The sequence below is a fragment of the Bubalus kerabau genome, chromosome 7 (genome assembly GCF_029407905.1).
Source record: "Bubalus kerabau isolate K-KA32 ecotype Philippines breed swamp buffalo chromosome 7, PCC_UOA_SB_1v2, whole genome shotgun sequence".
Taxonomy (NCBI): Eukaryota; Metazoa; Chordata; class Mammalia; order Artiodactyla; family Bovidae; genus Bubalus; species Bubalus kerabau.
This window is the reverse complement of record NC_073630.1, coordinates 101664120-101682836: the sequence shown is the minus strand read 5'-3', so window position 1 is coordinate 101682836 and position 18717 is coordinate 101664120. Positions and strand designations below refer to the sequence as shown.

General features: G+C 44.1%; 1 protein-coding gene across 1 annotated transcript in view; it reads left to right on the top strand.

Moving 5' to 3' along the window:
* SCD5 (stearoyl-CoA desaturase 5) overlaps positions 1–18717 on the top strand; it is a 176072-nt gene that overhangs the window by 121706 nt on the left and 35649 nt on the right. The window contains exon 3 of the mRNA XM_055588927.1: positions 7473–7678. Coding sequence (XP_055444902.1) covers positions 7473–7678 — 206 coding nt within the window. The remainder of the gene's footprint in view (positions 1–7472; positions 7679–18717) is intronic.

The window sequence follows — 18717 nt, the reverse complement described above, 5'->3', positions numbered from 1 at the left end:
TTTCCATTGGTAATTAATGAGTAATTTATGCTGAGATCCTATGAGCCGATGTAATATGTTTTTTATTTTAATCAACCTTTTGATTTTAGTAATTTTAGCACACCTTGGTGAGTCTTGCCTGAATCAGTTATTGCCAAGGCACCTGCAAAATGGTGATTTTTCTAGCTCCATTATTTTTTCTACATTTGTTGGTTGACATTTTACTTCTTAATTATTTATTGTGGGTTCATGTATTCTTATTTTATTAATCCATTCCTGTTAGTATTCATCTTAACGCACCCACATTATTCATCAGAGTACCCCAGTGTGTTCAATGGGAGCACTGCAGATGGACTCCTGGGTCCTTTTGACAGCTCCCCATCATATTTTGGAGCAATTCCTTACTTTCTCATGTAACAAAACATACCAAGTTCGTCTTGTGCTTTTCCTGCCTTTGCCCTGGCACCAGCCATTACACTGAAGAGTTCTGATTCCTTTTCAGTGGGGAATGTATTTAAAAACCAAGATCTGGGAGTGAGGTGTATCTGTGGTGACTGGACTGTCATTGTTTTCCAGGTCCTTTCTTCCCTGAAGTTTTGACTCATTGAGTGAGAGAGATCTAGGTTAGGAGACTAAACAGTGGTCACCTCACAGACCGAAATCATCCAGATCCCAAACTGGAAAGATTCACAGAAGGCAAACTAGTGTACCAAGGTGCTGGTGCTAAGTCTGACTGTTTGTGACCGCATGGACTGTAGCCCACCAGGCTTCTCTCTCCATGGGATTCTCTAGCCAAGAATACTGGAGTGGGCTTCCATGCCCTCCTCCAGGGGATCTTCCCAACCGAGGGATGGAACCCACGTCTCTTATGTGTCCTTGTTGGCAGGCGAGTTCTTTACCATTGAGCTACCAGAGAAGTCTACCAAGAGGACTGCCCAAAGCCATTTTAAAAATGTGTCTTAAAAATATGTCTTACACAAATATATTCTTTGTGTAAGAATTTAAGTACTGGAGGAATAAAAGAAAACATGACTCACCCCTGCAGTCGTTAAGTTTTGTCAGCAAACACTTTTTAAATGCTAAAACTGGTTTTTCAACGTTCTCCCGGCTTCTGAAACTTCCCCAGGCTTACATGAGGGCCAGACAGCAGGTGGGGACTTGTTCTGTCGAAGCTGCAATTTGCCAGGTGGTGAAGGCTGATGCCAGGCCTTCTTGGGGACTTTCTGGGCCCTTCTTACAGATTGTCAGTGTTATCTGGAGGGAAATCAATACTGACCCAGTATCAGCTGTGGGGAAAGCACCGAACGTCCTTCACTGTTTGAATAGCGCAGTGTTCTCATCTGAACTGGGGGAGATGAGATTCAGACTTGGAGACAGAGATAAAGTCTGTTTCAAATGAGCCTTCGGGTCCCTGAAGAGTGGCGGCCACAGCGTCTTTCCCTGTTTGACCCCCTTGATAAAATGACTCCTTTCTCAGACAGGATGCCATTACTCACAAAAGACTCACACACACACACACACACACACACACACTCTACTCTAAAACTTGCCAGTTCAAAGCTGACATGTTGGCCCTGGTTTCTTTTTCACTGCTGACTGGAAACGAAGGTGTATTATGAATACAAGTTGGAATTACCTGGGGATGTGTTTTGAGACCGCCTGGTAGAGGTTCCCTTTTGGAATTGTAAGCAGCCGCACAATTGAATTAGGGATGGAACAACCACACGGGTGTCTGGTCAGAAGCAAGCATCTGTTTGCAGTACCTCTAGGGGAAAGGCAGCCAGTGATGCCGGTCTCAGCAGGGAACTCTGCTCAATGTTATGTGGCCGCCTGGATGGCAGGGGTGGTGGAGTTTGGGGGAGAATGGATACGTGTATATGTACGGCTAAGTCCCTTTGCTGTCCACCTGAAACTATCGCACTGTTCAGCGACTGTACTCCCATACAAAATGAAAAGTTAAAAAAAAATGATTCTGATCTTAGATCTGTTGACTGGGACAAGCCCAGTGCTGTTCACACTTGGCCTTCATCTTATTACCCAGAGCAAATGAGGTGGGCCTTAAAAGACAGATTCCCCTACTGCCATTTAGAGGATTAGACTCAAGAATTTATTTTCAGTATAAAAGGAGATTGGGAGAAAAGTAGTTCTGATTCAGTAGGTTCTTCCTAATCTGCTTCAGTGGAGCTTTTGACATTGATTACTCAAGTCCCAGAGAACACGCAAAGGCTGAGCTTATGGACTAATATCACATAATTGATCACAGGATCAATTTCCATTTCTACAGTCTCAGCAGGGACCCGGTTAGGGACATTATCTATGATGGAGTGACGTGATAAAGGTACAGGACCCAGGGTGGGTTTCAGCGAGGGCACTGTCCCTGTACTTGAGTTGGGATAGGTTGATCAGTGCTCATAAGAACAGAGATCGAAGAAGCATGGTATAAAGATGCATCACTGGATGAGTGATGCATGCGTTACTGATTGAGTATTACTGCCTCATCATTTTTTCCTAACATGGGGCTGGTGGCAGAAGCTGATTGTTCTGATTCAGGTATATAGAAACTTGAAAATACTTTATTACCCTCATATTACAGAAGAAAAACTTGATTATTTTAAAAATGTAGAAAATACAACAAACAAAGAAAAAAATTAAAAGTCATTCACTGTCCCACTTCCTAGGGAGAACACCTGTAAACAGATTGACATATACTTTAACATTTTTCTATGCTTAAATACATATTTTTATTAAGAATCCATTCATTCCTGCGTTCATGCTCTTTCGTGTCTGACTCTTTGCGACCCTATGGACTGCAGCCCACCCGGCTCCTCTGTCCATGGGAGCCTCTAGGCAAGAACACTGGAGTGGGGCACCATTTCCTCCTGCAGGGGATCTTCCTGACCCGGGGGCCAAACCCGTGTCTCCTGCATCTCCTGCACTGGTAGGTGGATTCTTTACCTGTGAGCCACCAGGGAAGCCCAATACATTCATCACTCTATCACGTACTTTGTCTTTCACTTAACTACTTTGCAGCTCACATTTCCATGTCAATACTGCAGTATCCTTTTTTTTTTTTTTTGTAAGTTTTTTAAAAAGATTTTTTTGGTGTGGACCATTTTTAAAGTCTTTATTGAATTTGTTACAATATTGCTTCTATTTTATGTTTTGGTTTTTATTTTTGGCCCTGAGGCATGGGGATTCTTAGTTCACCTGCCAGGGATCAAACCCACACCCCCTGCATTAGAAGGTGAAGTCTTAACCACTGGACCATCAGGGAAGTCCCTTTTTGCTAGTTTGAAATACAAAACCAACAGATGCTCTTGTTAAAAATTTCTAAGTATAGAATAAAAAGTATTTCTCCTACCTTCCAGTCTTCCTTCCTTCCTGTAACCCTAAGACTGTATACTTCATGTTTCTCTCCAGAAAATTTCTATGGACACACACACACAAATAGTATTCAATTAATGAATGTATCACAAGGTAGTAAGTAAAATCCTGTTATGTGGAAAATCAGGGTTTTTCCAACTTCAGTGAACATCTTTGTGATTAAGCATTTGCACACAGCCATGATTATTTCCCTGAGATAAACTCCAGAAAACAAATCGCACCATTTTAGCATGTCTGATATGTGCAGTGCATTCGCCTTTCATATGATTTATGCCAGTTTCTCACTGTCATCCATAAGCAACTTTGACTTTTTAAAAATCTTTAAAAGTATAACACATATAGAAAAGTGTCCAAGTCACGGGTTAAACCTGCCCTGTCCAATATGGTAACCACCAGCCACACGTGGCAGCTGAAGTGTGTAACACTAGAAATGTGGATGGTCCAAATTGAGGTATGCTGGAAGTGTAAAATACCCAGTTTCGAAGAACTGGTCCAGAAAAAAGTCCTGGGAAATATTTCATTAATGATTTTATGCTAATAATATATTGAATGACATTTTGGATGTAGTCTGTTTAGTAAAGATATATGAGTAAAATTGATTTCACTTGTCTAATTTCACTGTTTTAGTGTAGTTACTAGGGAAATGCAAGTCACATGTGTGGCTTCCACTGTATGTGTCGTGGACAGCACAGAGTAGGACCCCGTACAGATCCTCAGATAATAAACCGGCCACTGAGGGATGCACTCCTGATAGGCTCTCTTCCTCTCCAGCTCCTCCCGCCCCATGCCCACCTGTGCCTCAGTTGCAGCCAGTGCTCTTAGAACTAATGTAGCCCCCCTCACCACCAACAGTCCTCTGTCAGGTTCAGTTCAGCCGCCCAGTCATATCCGACTCTTGGCGACCCCATGGACTGCAGCACGCCAGGCTTCCCTGTCCATCACCAACTCCCGGAGCTTGCTCAAAACTCATGTCCATCGAGTCAGTGATGCCATCCAACCATCTCATCCTCTGTCATCCCTCTCCTCCTGCCTTCAGTCTTTTCCTCTGTCAGGAATGATCAGTAAACACGTGGTGAATGCCCACTTTGAAGGTAATGGGGTACTAAGACCGTAACCTACCAGAACCGACCGGGAGTACAAGCTCTAAGTTGCATCATCTGTTAATTGGTGAGAAAGGGTATGTATTTCGACTTCAGGAACTGCTGCTGGAGTCAGCATCATGCTTCTGCTGAAATGTGCACACAGAGAATGGGCAGACGGAATATGCAGGCTTGATGGACAGTTCATTGATGGAAGGCTGCCATCTCTTATCAGCCCTCCGCTTTCACTTCCTTACTTATTAATTGTACCAGACACACCCTTGGTGCACACACCTTTTCATCAAACACGAATGCTGTTCCCACATTGGCTTCCACACCCAACCTGAAGTGTGGAAACAAAATGCAGAGAAGTAGGAAGAAAAAAGCCCTAGGGATTAGCGTGTGACTCTTGCTTCCTTTCTGCCCTATTGTTGGCTTATGTCTTGTTCTTTGAGTCACTTTTTCATTGGACTCAATTTTAGAGTAAAAAATAAATAAAAGATTTTTCAAAGTACATCATAAAGTATTTGGGCTTGATTGTATGCTCAATTATTTGGAATGTGGCCAAAATCCTTGCTTCATTCCATTGCTTCACTCAGAGTAGCTTCTGTAGGGAAGGTCTCCAAGGTGAGAGAAATTAAAGAAATATCTCTGCTGCAACTTGTCCTCATTTTCACTCTTTTGTTGTTGTTATATCATGCTTAATTTTATAAGAATAATGTTTCTAGCCCTCCACTTAGTTTTTATAAAATTGCATTGTAATAAATTCAAGAGTCAACATAACCTTTTAATAAGAAAATAAGACTTCTCTTTCAAAGATTCCCTCTCCCCTGAACTTAAAGGATAAGGGAAATATCTTGTTGAAATGAGTGTGAACTAAGAACGGAAAGAGCTCCATCTTTGTTCCGTGATTAAACTTACTAGATGAACTTGAACACATATCTTCTAAGCCTTAATTTTGCCATCTGTGAACTGGGGACAGAGTGTTCCCCCTTCTTCCTATGTTCAGATGGGTTTGCAATAAAAGCAATACATTGGATGAAAAAGTAATAAATTATTCCCCAGGCTGCAGTGATCTTGACATTTGCAATTCCTTCCTGACTCGATTCTGTGATTATAAGTAATGAATGCTTTCACTCTTTCCAACCACTGTGTTTCAACACACTGGTAAAATTTAAAGACCTCTTTCTTATCACAGTAAGCCAAGCTATAATTTTCACCTTACACAGACTTCTAAGCACCTTTTTTCCCTCTTTGTATTCAAAGCTGAGCATATACTTCTTAAGGTCTTTCTACTTTCCCTCTTTGTCCCATTACCAAAGTGTTAAGCAAATTTTTAAAGTTATAAGTTAAACAAGATTGAATCACCTTGTACCAGCACTGGGTGAGCCAGAGACACACACACATACAAAACTCCATAAATCCTTTTCTGATTAAAAGAACTGTTAAAACTTTGAGAATAAAGCAGTTCTCTCTCTTCTCATCATTAGGAAGAAGCCAATATCTGTGAAATGACAGATTCCTAATGAAAGCATGACTCAGTACTGAATAATACAGTATAAAACATTATTACCTCTTTTTAAAGGGCTTATACACTATATACATTTATTTTTATTTTCAGATTATAGTTGATCCCTGAACAACTCAGAGGTTAAGCCACCTATAATTTTTCGTTACCTTTTCCTATCTGTGGTTCCTTTACATCCTCAGAGTCAACCAACCTCAAACCATGAAGTACTGTAGCATTTCCTATTGAAAGGTATCTGTGTATAAGTGGACCTGTGCAATTCAAACCCATGTTGTTCGAGGGTCAGCTGCAATTTTCCTATCAAAAATGCTACTTCCCGACTTAATTTGCCATTCTCAACGTTTTGAAAGCATTATCAAATAAAAGCAAAACAGAGTATAAGCTGAAAAAATCTATAGATCTCTCTGGCCCATGGCTATAGCTAAGGTTTCATTAACAGTTTCAGCTGAAATACTTCCTCAGATAGCTCACCTATGACCTCTGGACCCTGACACTGTCTCCCATCATGAGGTCAACAGCTGATCCCCCATGTGTGCCTGAGCCCCGCCCCATCTGTGGGTTTGGCAGAATCTGCTGGACTCCGATGTGTCTCCTTCTTTGGGCACCAGAGTCTCTCTTGGGATTCCAGTGAGTGCCGCCTGCCTCTCCACATGGGATGCTGCCAAGCAGACCAGATTCCTCCGAGAGCCAAGTCCCCTCCCTTCCTGTCTGTGACACAGTTAGAGCAGTCCTCAGACAATATTCTTTGTGCCTTGGCATTTTGCAGAGATTTGGTCAAGCAGCTCTTTGGGTTTTTACTTACTGACTTCCTGTTCTCTGGTGTGTTGGACAGGAAGCCCATTGAAGAGAAGGATGAAGGACAGAGAGAGTCAGGCCAAGAACTAATCCCCTTCTATACTCAGGGTTGCCCCTTTCCTTGAGGATGAATGTCTCTTTTCTGGACATGAATGATCTCCCAGTGGGCTTCAGTAGTCCCCACCAGAACTTTCTTCTGGCTTCCTTACTAGTTCACTCAACAAGCTGGAACCTCCTACAGTGGGCACATCCTAATTCCCTCGTGGCTCAGTCAGTAAAGAATCTGCCTGCAATGCAGGAAACCCGAGTTCAATCCTTGGGTGGAGAAGATCCCCTGGAGGAGGGCATGGCAACCCAATCCAGTATTCTTGCCTGGAGAATCCCATGCACAGAGGAGCCTGGCGGGCTGCAGTCCATAAGGTCTCACAGAGTTAAACATGACTGAAGTGACTTAGCACACACGCAAGGATGAGCTAAGATGCCTACTAAGTGAGGATGTGTTTCTGTTTGGGTGAAGACCACCCCAAACCAACCCCCGGGGATTGAACTTGAGGTTGAGAGACTGTGAGCTGAGGATGGGAGCAAGTCTGCCAGTGGTGAGGATGGAAGTCGGGGTGGGAGTAGGCAGGGGGTGGGGGAAATTGGAGAACTTTCAGGAAACATTGGGGTGCTTGATCCCTTCACTCAGGTCTGCCTTCTCCCTGCAGAACGACATCTTCGAGTGGTCGAGGGACCACCGAGTCCATCACAAGTACTCGGAGACGGACGCTGACCCGCACAATGCCCGCCGGGGCTTCTTCTTCTCCCACATCGGCTGGCTGTTTGTCCGCAAGCATCGGGACGTCATTGAGAAGGGGAGGAAGCTTGACGTCACCGACTTGCTGGCTGACCCCGTGGTCCGGTTCCAGAGAAAGTAAGTGAGCAATCACCATCGATGTCTCTGAGGGACAGGACCCAGAGACAGAGCCCAGTGGGGTGTAATAATATCCCCAGGCAGTTGCCCTGCAGATTGGATCTTCTTAGGGTCGCTCTCTGTTGATTCATTCCCTTTTGATCATGATGTTTTTCTCTGTTCACACATTTGTTTTGAATTTGACCTTGATTTTGAAATGGAGTTCCTGTAAGCCCACTTGTCGTTTCTTTCCGACCCATCTGCGTGACTGATTTCATGGAATGTTTCTGTTGTTTTCCTCACTCGCTCGTCCATGTTTCCCTGGGCTGGCGAGGAGGGCAGAGAGGATTTGCTTTATTTTAGTGACACACTGGACTCCAACGGGACTGGCCTCCCTGGCGGTCCCCTGCTCTGTGCTCCGGGAATTCTCCCCTCCCCGACTCCTGGAAATGTTAACACCGGAAGGTTTCTGTGCAGAGAAAACATGCCCGGGTAACAAAGAGCCTCAAAGCGCTTGTGTGCATGTACGATGTCAGCTGAGCGGTTTCAGCCCGTCAGCGTTTACAGGGTGAATCTCCTTTCAACAACCCCCCGGTGATAGCCTGCCTCTCACTGTGCGGCAAGTGGGGAGCATCCAAGGTTCACATTTCCACTAGGAAGCCGGCTTGGCTGCATCCGTGTTGCTCTAGATCTGCAGGGTTGGCCACAATGTGTTTGTGTTAGTTGCTCCACCATGTACGACTCTCTGCGACCCCATGGACTGTAGCCCACCAGGCTCCTCTGTGCATGGGATTCTCCAGACAAGAATACTGGAGTGGGTTGCCATTGCCCTCTCCAGGGGATCTACCTGACCCAGAGATCGAACCCGGGTCTCAGGCACTGTAGGCAGATTCTCTACCATCTGAGCCACCAGGGAAACTCATGTTGGTTTAAATCAGCAGAGTTGGCCACGATGAGAGCACTTATAAATAGGTTCCTTGCCCCCAAAACAATGGATTTATGTGCACAGAGAGATGATTTGAGGATGGCATTCTAGTGAGATCCTTGAGTTGGTATGGTGGACAAATGGTCCCTGGATACCATCTCCACTGACAGGCAAGAATCATTTGAAGCGTTCTCTCAAACAGAATCTCCTGATAATGGAAATGGAGTCTGTACCTGTGATGTGAAGTTCCTTGCGTGAGAGGAAGTATGGCTTAGAAATGTGCCCCTTTGATCCTTAGCCTCTCTTCTCACATCGAAGATGGTGGTGAGAAAAGGGAGGGTGGAAGAGACAGATTGCACAGGCCTGCACTTGAGCACCTCCACATTCTTGCAAAAGAGTTGACTGCTCTCAGGGCTCAGTTTTGGCTGTAAGATGGGGGTAACAGTAGTACCTGTCTCTTACAGCTTTTGTGAGGACATAATGAAAACAAAAAGGATGGGAAATGTCTGGCACATAGTATAGATTAGTGATGACTCACGCCCTAGGCAGGAGCTACTCCAGTCCACCCCCTGCTTTCTTTTCTTTTTTTTTAAGGTGTGCTGGGTCTTTGCTCCGGTGGGCTCAGGAGTTGTGGTGCATGAGATTAGTTGCCAGCATGTGGGACGACCTTAGTTCCCCAACCAGGGATCAGACCTTTTGTCCCCTGCATTAGAAGGAGGATTCTTAATCACAGGACCACCAGGGAAGTCTGCGAACCTCCGCTTTCGTTGGCTTCATCACAGGCTGTTCTTTGTCTCCTCCATACAGTTCTTTGAGGCAGATGCAACACGTTATCGATAGCCAAAAGTTTTATAGCAGAAAATAATAAGATGCTTTCAATTAAATGACTTCTTGATTCTAATTTTTTTATCATGAGGGTAAAATAGGAAAATCTGCAGAATTCAGAGAAGTAGAAAGAAAATCACCCACCGTTCTAACACATAAACACAACCACAGTTTAGATTCTATAATATCTTCTACATTTATGCATACATTTGACATATTTTTACATGATGAAAGTCATACTGCTTATGTAATTTTATGTCTTGCCTTTTAACTTCAGATTATGTTGTAGGCACCATTATCCAAGGCTGCATGGGTTCACTGTTTGAGTGTCAGAGTTTATTTAACCATCACTCCAGGACAGGATATGTATGTCGTTTCCAATTTTGTGATATAAATGATGTTGCTATACAATTAGTAATGCTTTGGGACAATCAGACCTTAGATTAACTTGAAGAGCTCAGATGAGAAGGCAGAGGATCTTCTATTTTATTCATGAGAAGTGAGCCGAGTATAATAGTGTGGTTTCTCTGAGCATAAAAATGGAAATTTCTTTTCAAGTTTTCCCTTTTAAACAATGTGGTAATCTGATTCATTAGGTGTATACTCATGGTACATATGTCCAAAGACTATCTCTAAAGGCAGGCAGAAGAACAAAGACTGTTTCAGCATGTTCCCTGAATAGATGTCTGAGAACATCTATCATTACCAGTTCAGTGACCTAAGGATTGCAGTATCAGAAACCATTCATTCACAGTATCATTTCATATATCATTGAGCTCCTGCTGGAAGTCAGAGCCGAGGATACAGTCTTAAAGATTGGTCTCAGTTCCCCCAGAGTTTGCAGACTAGCAGGGAACCCACAAATTAACTTACCGATAATTATATTCTAGAGGGAGGAGACTGATATATAATAGGGTAGAGTAAGGCACCATGGGAACACAGAGAGGGGTCTCCTAGCCCACCCTGCAGGCTGGAAGGAACTAACTCCCAAGCCACAACCTGAAGGATGAGAAGTTAGATAAGGACGGGGGCAAGAATATTTATTATGCCTGTCACTTCATAGACGTCTTTCGAGCTCTTGAGTTTGGGAGATTTTTAAAAATCAGTTAACCCATGCCTTCCATTTTTCCTATGAGAAAACAAATAAACAAAATGTAAATAGAAAGTTGGGAATAGAAGTACTGTCAGTCCGTTTGCACTACTATAACAAAAATACTGACGACCAGGTGGCTTATGCTACAGACATTTATTTCTCACAGTTTTGGGGGCTGGGAAGCCCAAGATCAAGGCACCGGAAGATCTGGTGAGAGCCTGCTTCCTGGTTCCTAGATAGTTGTCTTCTTGTCTCCTCACAGAGCAGAAGGGGCAAGAGAGCTCTCTGGGGTCTCTCTCGTAAGAGCCCTAATTCTGTTCATGAGGGCTTCACTTTTGTGACTTACTCACCCCCCGAAGCCCTTCATTACCTTGAGGATTAGATTTCAACATGTGAAGTTCGTTGTTCAGCCGCTCAGTCTTGTCCAACTCTTTGCGACCCCATGGACTGAAGTCAGCCAGGCTCCTCTGCCCATGGGATTCTCCAGGCAAGAGTTCTGGAGTGGGTTGCCATGCCCTCCTCCAGGGCATCTTCCTGACCCAGAGATTGAACTCGCATCTCCTGCACCTCCTGCATTGCAAGCAGGCTCTTCACCACTGAGCCACCAGGGAAGCCCTAAGACCCGATGCAGCCTCACAAAGAAATAATAATAATAAAAGAATCACTGAACTACAGGAAGAGAGCTACATTTATGAAGCCAGCTTTACCCATCCTGTCATTCAGGCCCCATAGAGGAGGCAGATTCCTTAAGGAATAAGTCCTTGCTCATAGAGATGGGAGCTGGAGCAGTGGGTCCCATCACGGGTGGCACTGCCACATCGGGTCTCAGACCTTGCTGTTCTGTGCCAAGTGGGAGGGGCATCTTGAAAAACAGAAGAAGATGCTCACTCCAAGCCCAGTCTTGTGCCATTTCAGCAGCACTCCTTAGAGAGTCCCTCTCCTGGATGGAATTCCCATCCCCTCTGTGGTCCTCTGAGGACAACAGTCCTTGTTCCATTTTTAGTGGCTGGGGTTTGCCACTGATTCCACTACCTCCTGGAGAGCAATGTTTGTGCAAAGAAACCCAGAGTTTTCTCAAACAGGCAATTGTGTAAATGACAGAGACCCAGGATTTAGAGACTCCTCCTTCAGTCAGAAGGTTGCCCAGGTGGCACAATAGTAAAGAATCCACCTGTCGAGCAGGAGACCCGTATTCAGTCCCTGGGTTGGAAAGATTCCCTGGAGGAGGAAATGGCAACCCACTCCTTATTCTTGCCTGGAGAATCCCATGGACAGAGGAGCCTGGTGGGCTACAGTCCATGTGGTCCCAAAGAGTCAGACACCTTCAATCAGAACACAAGCACTGATCATTTTATTTTATTTATTTTTTTGGCCACTGTGTGCGGCATGTGGGAATCTTAGTTCCCCAACAAGGGATTGAACCAATACCTCCTGAAGTGGAAATGTGGCATCTTAACCACTGGACCACCAGGGACGTCCCCTAGCACTAATATTACAGTTGATGGATCCACTGTGCTTGGTCATCCTAATGACAACCCATCAAAAGAAAAGCTTGCCTGACAGCCAAGCTTGCTCAGCTTTCCATTATACAGTCTAATAAAAGAGAGAAAATACTGGCCTTAAGGGTAATAGGGCTTTCCTTGTGACTCAGCTGGTAAAGAATCTGCCTGCAATGTGGGAGACCTGGGTTCTATCCCTGGGTTGGGAAGATCCCCTGGAGAAGGGAAGGGCTACCCACTCCGGTATTCTTGCCTGGAGAATTCCATGGACTCAATAGTCCATGGGGTCGCAAAGAGTTGGACACGACTGAGCGACTTCCACTTAAGGGTAATAGGAAAGTGGCACAGTTCAGTTTTAGTTCCAGACTTTTCCTCTAAGAGGTCATTCTACCAAGGTGATTACAAGCAGGTACCTGGACAACTTCAGGTTTCGCTCTGTTTAGTTGTGAATGCTGAAAGGACGGGCATTAGGAGATGAGAGGGCTAGAACCAGTGGTATCACATTTAGACTATGGCGGTTTGGGTCCCTGCCTGGCTCCTGTGCCTTCAAGAGCTGTGTTTGTCCTCGCAGGGCAAGAAGATCACAGAGCACAAGGGCTTGCCACCTGGAACCTCCTTCCACTTCTAGACCTTGCCTTAGGCTCCTAGGATCCTGGAATGCCCTGCCCAAGTGTCTCTGAGCTCACTTTCAGAGTCTGTACCAGCCTCCCCCAGGCTCTGTCCTCCTGAAGGGAAGTGCATGAGCCCTAGACCAAGAGTCGCCATGTTGGTGTGGGGAGGAGCTTAGATGCCTGGGCCTGGATTTCCACACAAAGAAGACAGACGTGGGAAGAGAAGGGGTTAGGCCACAGCTAAGGGCCCCCACCTCTTCTCTTGGCCTGGACCCTGAAAATGTTGGGAGTGAGCCTAGAAGGGGCTACTCATAAGGTTGACAGTGGGTCTATTAGGTGGGAATTGTGTTTGTCTTAAGATAGAAGTTCATTTCTCTCACATATGAAAGAATTGTACGGGTCCAGGTTATGGCAGCCATACAGAGCCAGGAGAGGACTGGATTCTTTCATCTTTCTGCTCCGTCCTTAGCATATGACTTTCCATGTTTCATTCTATGGTCCAAGGTTCCACCCAAAGGAAGGTGGCGGTGGGGGGGATGGGGTTCTGCTGTGTGTGTTTAGTCCCTCAGTCCCTGACTCTCTGTGGCCCCATGAACTGTAGCCCATCAAGCTCCTCCATCCATGGGATTTTCCAGGCAAGAATACTAGAGTGGGTCACCATTTCCTCCTCCAGGACATCTTTCCAACCCAGGGATCGAACCAGCATCTCTTGTAATCTCCTGCATTGGCAGGTGGGTTCTTTACCACTGAGCCACGTGAGAATCCCTTAGAAGAGATGAAAATGTGTAAAGCCTGCCATTTCAGGAAGAAAGGCATTTGAATGGCTAGAATCTTTTTGAGGTCGATTTCACCTCACTTTGTCTCCTTATTTGTTATCATTTGTCTTTTTTTTTTCCTTTCTAAGGACAAGCACCAAATCTCTCGGTGATACCTTCCTTCTTATAACTTTGTTTTAGTCCTTTCTGTGTAAACCCTAAGTGTATTTCTCTGTTGGTAACATCACATAACCAAGACAGAGCAGTCAAACAACAAGTCTACAATTGACTCATCTTCACTTCTCTATGGTCGCAGCTTCATCTTCCACTTGGGGGATTCCCTAGGTGGGTGGGATGAATCACCTGGGAATTTACAAACAAGTTGGCTCCACCTCTGTTGACCAAATCCATTGCTCTTTGGTTCTGGCTCCATGCTGGGTCTTGGGGAGTCTCTCTCCACCCTGAGTTCTTTTGCCTTGCGGCCCTACTCTTAACTGTTGCTAGAGTGATACAACAATTCTTGTCTAGAATTTAGTGACTTTGAATGGCTGAGCACATTGGTTGGCTAATTGTGTCTTGTGGAAAATTCTATAGAAATCACCCCCAAAGGAGAGATTCTAGATAATGAGACATTCAAACATCCAAACATGTGGATGAGATGTTGGGGACAGAGCCTTTCAAGCATAAACACCCTCTGTAGCTCCCTTGCTCATCAGTCACTTGTGGTTTGACCACTGCCTGTCTCACTTGGGTCCTTGATGGTCTTGCAAGAGCAGAATCAAACTGTCCCCAGGGTGAGCATCACTCAGGCATGCTGTATGCAGAGCCCAGCTCTTGGGCATCGTCTCTGCCCACTCACATCTCGATAATGAAAGTCTTTGAACGTCCCCCGTGGTTCAGTGGCTAAGACTTCGCACTCCCAATGCAAGGGGGCCAGGTTTGATCCCAGGTCAGAGAACTAGATCCTGCATGCTGCAGCTAAGAGTCCAAACACAACTAAAAGATCCCACATGCTTCAGGGAAGATTGAAGATCCCGAGTGCCACAGCTAAGACCTGGCACAGCCAAATAAAGAAATATTAAAAAATAATGGAAGCCATGAGGCACATGGGCATCCCTTGTGGCTCAGATGGTAAAGAATCTGCCTGCAATTCTGGAGAACCTGGGTTCAATCCCTAGGTTGGGAAGATCCCCTGGAGAAGGGAATGGCAACCCACTCCAGTATTCTTGCCTGGAGAATCCCATGGACAGAGGAGCCTGGTGGGCTGCAGTTCACACCGTGGAAAAGAGTTGGACACGACTGAAGCAACTGATACCCACGTGAGACACATGGCTCAGGGCATCCAGCCTCCTTTTCATTTCTACGTGTATAACTTGTCATTCAACACTGTGTTTTGAATATTTGCTGCATACCAGGCTCTGCTCTAGATGCTGGCAATGGAATAGGGACAAGAGAACCAGATTCTGGACAGAACTTGCTGTTTCTGTCTAGAGCCCAATTTGGATTTGGGAAAGTGAGAAAGGAAGCCTCGCCAGGCATCCGCCCATGGTCGGACTGGGTGTCTCTCTCCATGGACGCCTTGGCTGCTCCCTGTTCCACCTCTTCTGTTACTCAGTCCTGTCTCCTGAAGCTGTTTCCAGCTCATGCCATCTTGTTGATGGGCCTCTTACCATCTTGGCTGTCTTTGTCTCTTTCCCTGCCAGAGGGCTTTGTTCCTTGGTGCCCTTCTCTGCACGAGGACAGTTTCCCCTCCTCTGTCACACAGCGTTCTCCCTTCTTTTGATATTCCCCATGTTTTCCTCTCCTCCAGCCTCTTGAGAGAACAAAAGCCATTCAGCCTATTGCTCAGGCGTTTTGTTTTGATGGCGCGAGGGTTTTGTCCTCTTGTAATCTCTCCTCGCTCCATTGTCTTGCCCAGGTTTATTCTTTTCACACATTCTTTGTATCTGTAAACGTTCCTTCTCCTTGAATCTTTTCTTCCACTTGAGTGCTCAGTCGTGTCCGACTCCTTCTGACCCCGCAGACTGTCACCCGCCAGGCTCCTCCGTCCATGGAATTTTCCTGACAAGAATACTAGGGTGGGTGGCCATTTCCTCCTCCAGGGAATCTTCCCAACTCAGGGATCAAACCCACATCTTTTGGGTTTCCTGCACGGGCAGGTGAATTCTTTACCACTAGCGCCACCTGGGAAGCCCTGTGAGAGACAGCCTATCTCTGGTTAACAGCTTGGGCCCTGGAATCTTCTCTCCCACTCTGTCCTCACTTTAAAACTGTCACATCTTATCCGGGCTCTGTAAAACTTATAAGAATGAAATAATTTATTTCTTTGAATAACTTTCTCTATATCCAGCTGTTGTTGACAGGAATTAAAATTCTGAATTTCTGAGGTCCAAGGACTTGATAAAAATCAGTGGAAGAAGTATGAGCTGTATTCAGTCAGATCCCTTTTGTTAAAAGTCAATAAGGAAGAGGTGGAACAATCCCAAGCCAAACTTCTGGCCTTTCCTTTAAAAACATTTTTATTGGGGTATTGTTGCCTTACAATGTTGTTTTTGGCCTTTCTAAAAGACTCTGCTGTGGTCAAACACCTGGATGATACTCTGGAATACAGGACAGAGATGATTCAATATTGAGGTGGCAGTACCAACAAAGCTTCCCAGTTTTAGTGGCTAAAAATTTGGACAGGGGAGAAACCATGTGGCCCATAGTTCAAGAACTCATTTTGACTTTTTGAAAATTTCCAAGTGAAAATGTCATGTGTTTGCCTCTGTAAGAGGTACTTTTCCTACTAGGACTTTGGGAGAACTTGCTTCTGTGTGTGTATGTGTGTGCGTGTGTGTGTGTGAATACACACATCAACCACGTTAGTATCATTTTTCTTTCCCCACACTGACCATCCATGTCTATGTGTGAAATTCCCCTGCAAGATGAAGAGACAGTGTCTCGAATGTCATCTGAATATTCCAGTCACGAACATGTTAGACATATTAATCAGTAGGTGTCAATGGATTTTTGAACTGCTGTTTGTAAAGTGTTATCTTTGCTTCATTACTGATGGCAATAAGGCATCTTCTTGTATCTTCGAGTCAGTTCAGTAGGCAATAATAGCTGCTGTTTATCCTGGTGGCTCAGATGGTAAAGATCTGCCTGCAATGCAGGAGACCCGGGTTCAATCCTTGGGTCTGGAAGATCCCCTGGAGAAGGGAATGGTTACCCACTCTAGGATTCTAGCCTGGAGAATTCCATGGACAGAGGGCTACAGTCCATGAGGTTGAAAAGAGTTGGACACGACTGAGCAACCAACACTTTCACGAACTGCCTACTGTCTACTTACATCATGTCTTTGTTATTGTTGTTCAGTCTATTTCTGATCCTTTCAATAACTCTGTCATGTAAACGATGATACCTGGATTCTGTTCTTGAATTCTAAAGATTGAGGCTCCCCATGGCCTTGATTAACCATGTCAAAAAAGAAGAGCACAGTAAAAATTCTTAAAAATAAAAAAAAAAAATGTAAAGAAGAACAGCCCATATATCTGCACAAAATTATTCTTTCAAAATCACTGTGGACGGTGACTGCAGCCATGAAATTAAAAGATGCTTGCTCCTTGGAAGAAAAACTATGACAAACCTAGACAGTGTATTAAAATGCAGAGACATCACTTTGCTGATAAAGGTCCATCTAGTCAAATTTATAGTATTTCCAGTAGTTATGTACTGGTATAAGAGTTGGACCATAAAGAAAGCTGAGCGCCAAAGAACTGATGCTTTTGAACTGTAGTGCTGGAGAAGGCTCTTGAGTGTCCCTTGTACTGCAAGGAGATCCAACCAGTCCATTCTAAAGGAGATCAGTCCTGGGTGTTCATTGGAAGGACTGATGCTAAAGCTGAAACTCCAGTACTTTGGCCACCTCATGCAAAGAGTTGACTCATTGGGAAAGACTCTGATGCTGGGAGGGATTGGGGGCAAGAGGAGAAGGGGACGACAGAGGATGAGATGGCTGGATGGCATCACCAACTCGATGGACATGGGTTTGAGCAAACTCCGGAAGATGATGAGGGACAGGGAAACCTGGCATGCTTCAGTCCGCAGGGTCACAAAGAGTCAGACTTGACTTAGCGACTGAACCACAAATAAAATATTAATATGCTCAGTTATGTCAGACTCTGCAACCTCATGGACCGTAGCCCACCGGGCTCCTCTGTCCATGGAATTTTCCAGGCAAGAATACTGGAGTGGGTGGCCATTTCCTTCTCCAGGGGATCACTCCAACCTAGCAATTGAACCCGTGTCTCATATCTCCTGCATTGACAGGCAGAATCTTTTACCACTGCACCACCTGGGAATCTACCAAAACTAAAAAGTCTTAGTTAGTTTTCAAAATGTAAATGTAAATTTTGAATAATTACAGAGATGTCAAAGCAAAATTAGAATGACATTTGAAAGATTGACAAAATGAAAGACATTTTGGTGCAAGTAGATAACATTCTCACTAATATTTAGACATTATCAATTCCTGGCTCTCTTTCTAGACCATGTAGAGATTAGTCTTTTAATATTTCCTTGGAATAAACAACCCTTCAAGTCATGTATATGGCTCCAGTCCCAAAGTTTCAGCTTGCAGAGAGAACATCCACAGCCTTTCTAAGAGGCTTCTAGTTAATCCTTATTTATTATCTAGAAACTTAACTTTATTACTATTGGCTTATGCATCAAAGAGGCCCTTTTTGCCTTTTCTTTGCCTCTTCTTTCCCATATAGTAGGGGGAGAAAAGTGGGGAAAGTTTTTCATAACAGAAAATTCATTTCCTAGTTATTATTTCTTCTAACAGTTAACTTAGAAAATTTCTCTAACTTCTGAGCTCTTGAAATCTGCACATTATCTTTAAAAGATATTTTTGGCACAAAATGTAATATAAATTCTATGCAAAAAATTCAGAAAATGCAAATAAATTTTGTAAAAAATAAAATAATATGTAGTCCTTCCATTCAGAAAAATTTAGTTGCAATTTTGCTGTATAGCCTTCTAAAGTTTTTTAAAGTGCATTATGCTGTTCTTTCTACAAAATATATCCATACTCTATATACTACTTAAAAGTGATTAAAATAAGAAAAATATATTTAATATTTCCATTAATTATTTCCTTTCCAGCCTATTTACTGTGTGTGTATCCTAACTTCCATTTGATATCATCCTTCTACCCAAAGAACTTTCTTTACTATTTCTTGTAGCACAGTTTTATTGGCAATAAATTCTCAACTTTTGTTTGTCTGGAGGTCTTTATTTTAATTCCATCTTTGAAAGATATTTTTACTGAACATAAAACTCAGAAGTAACACAATGTTAAAGCAG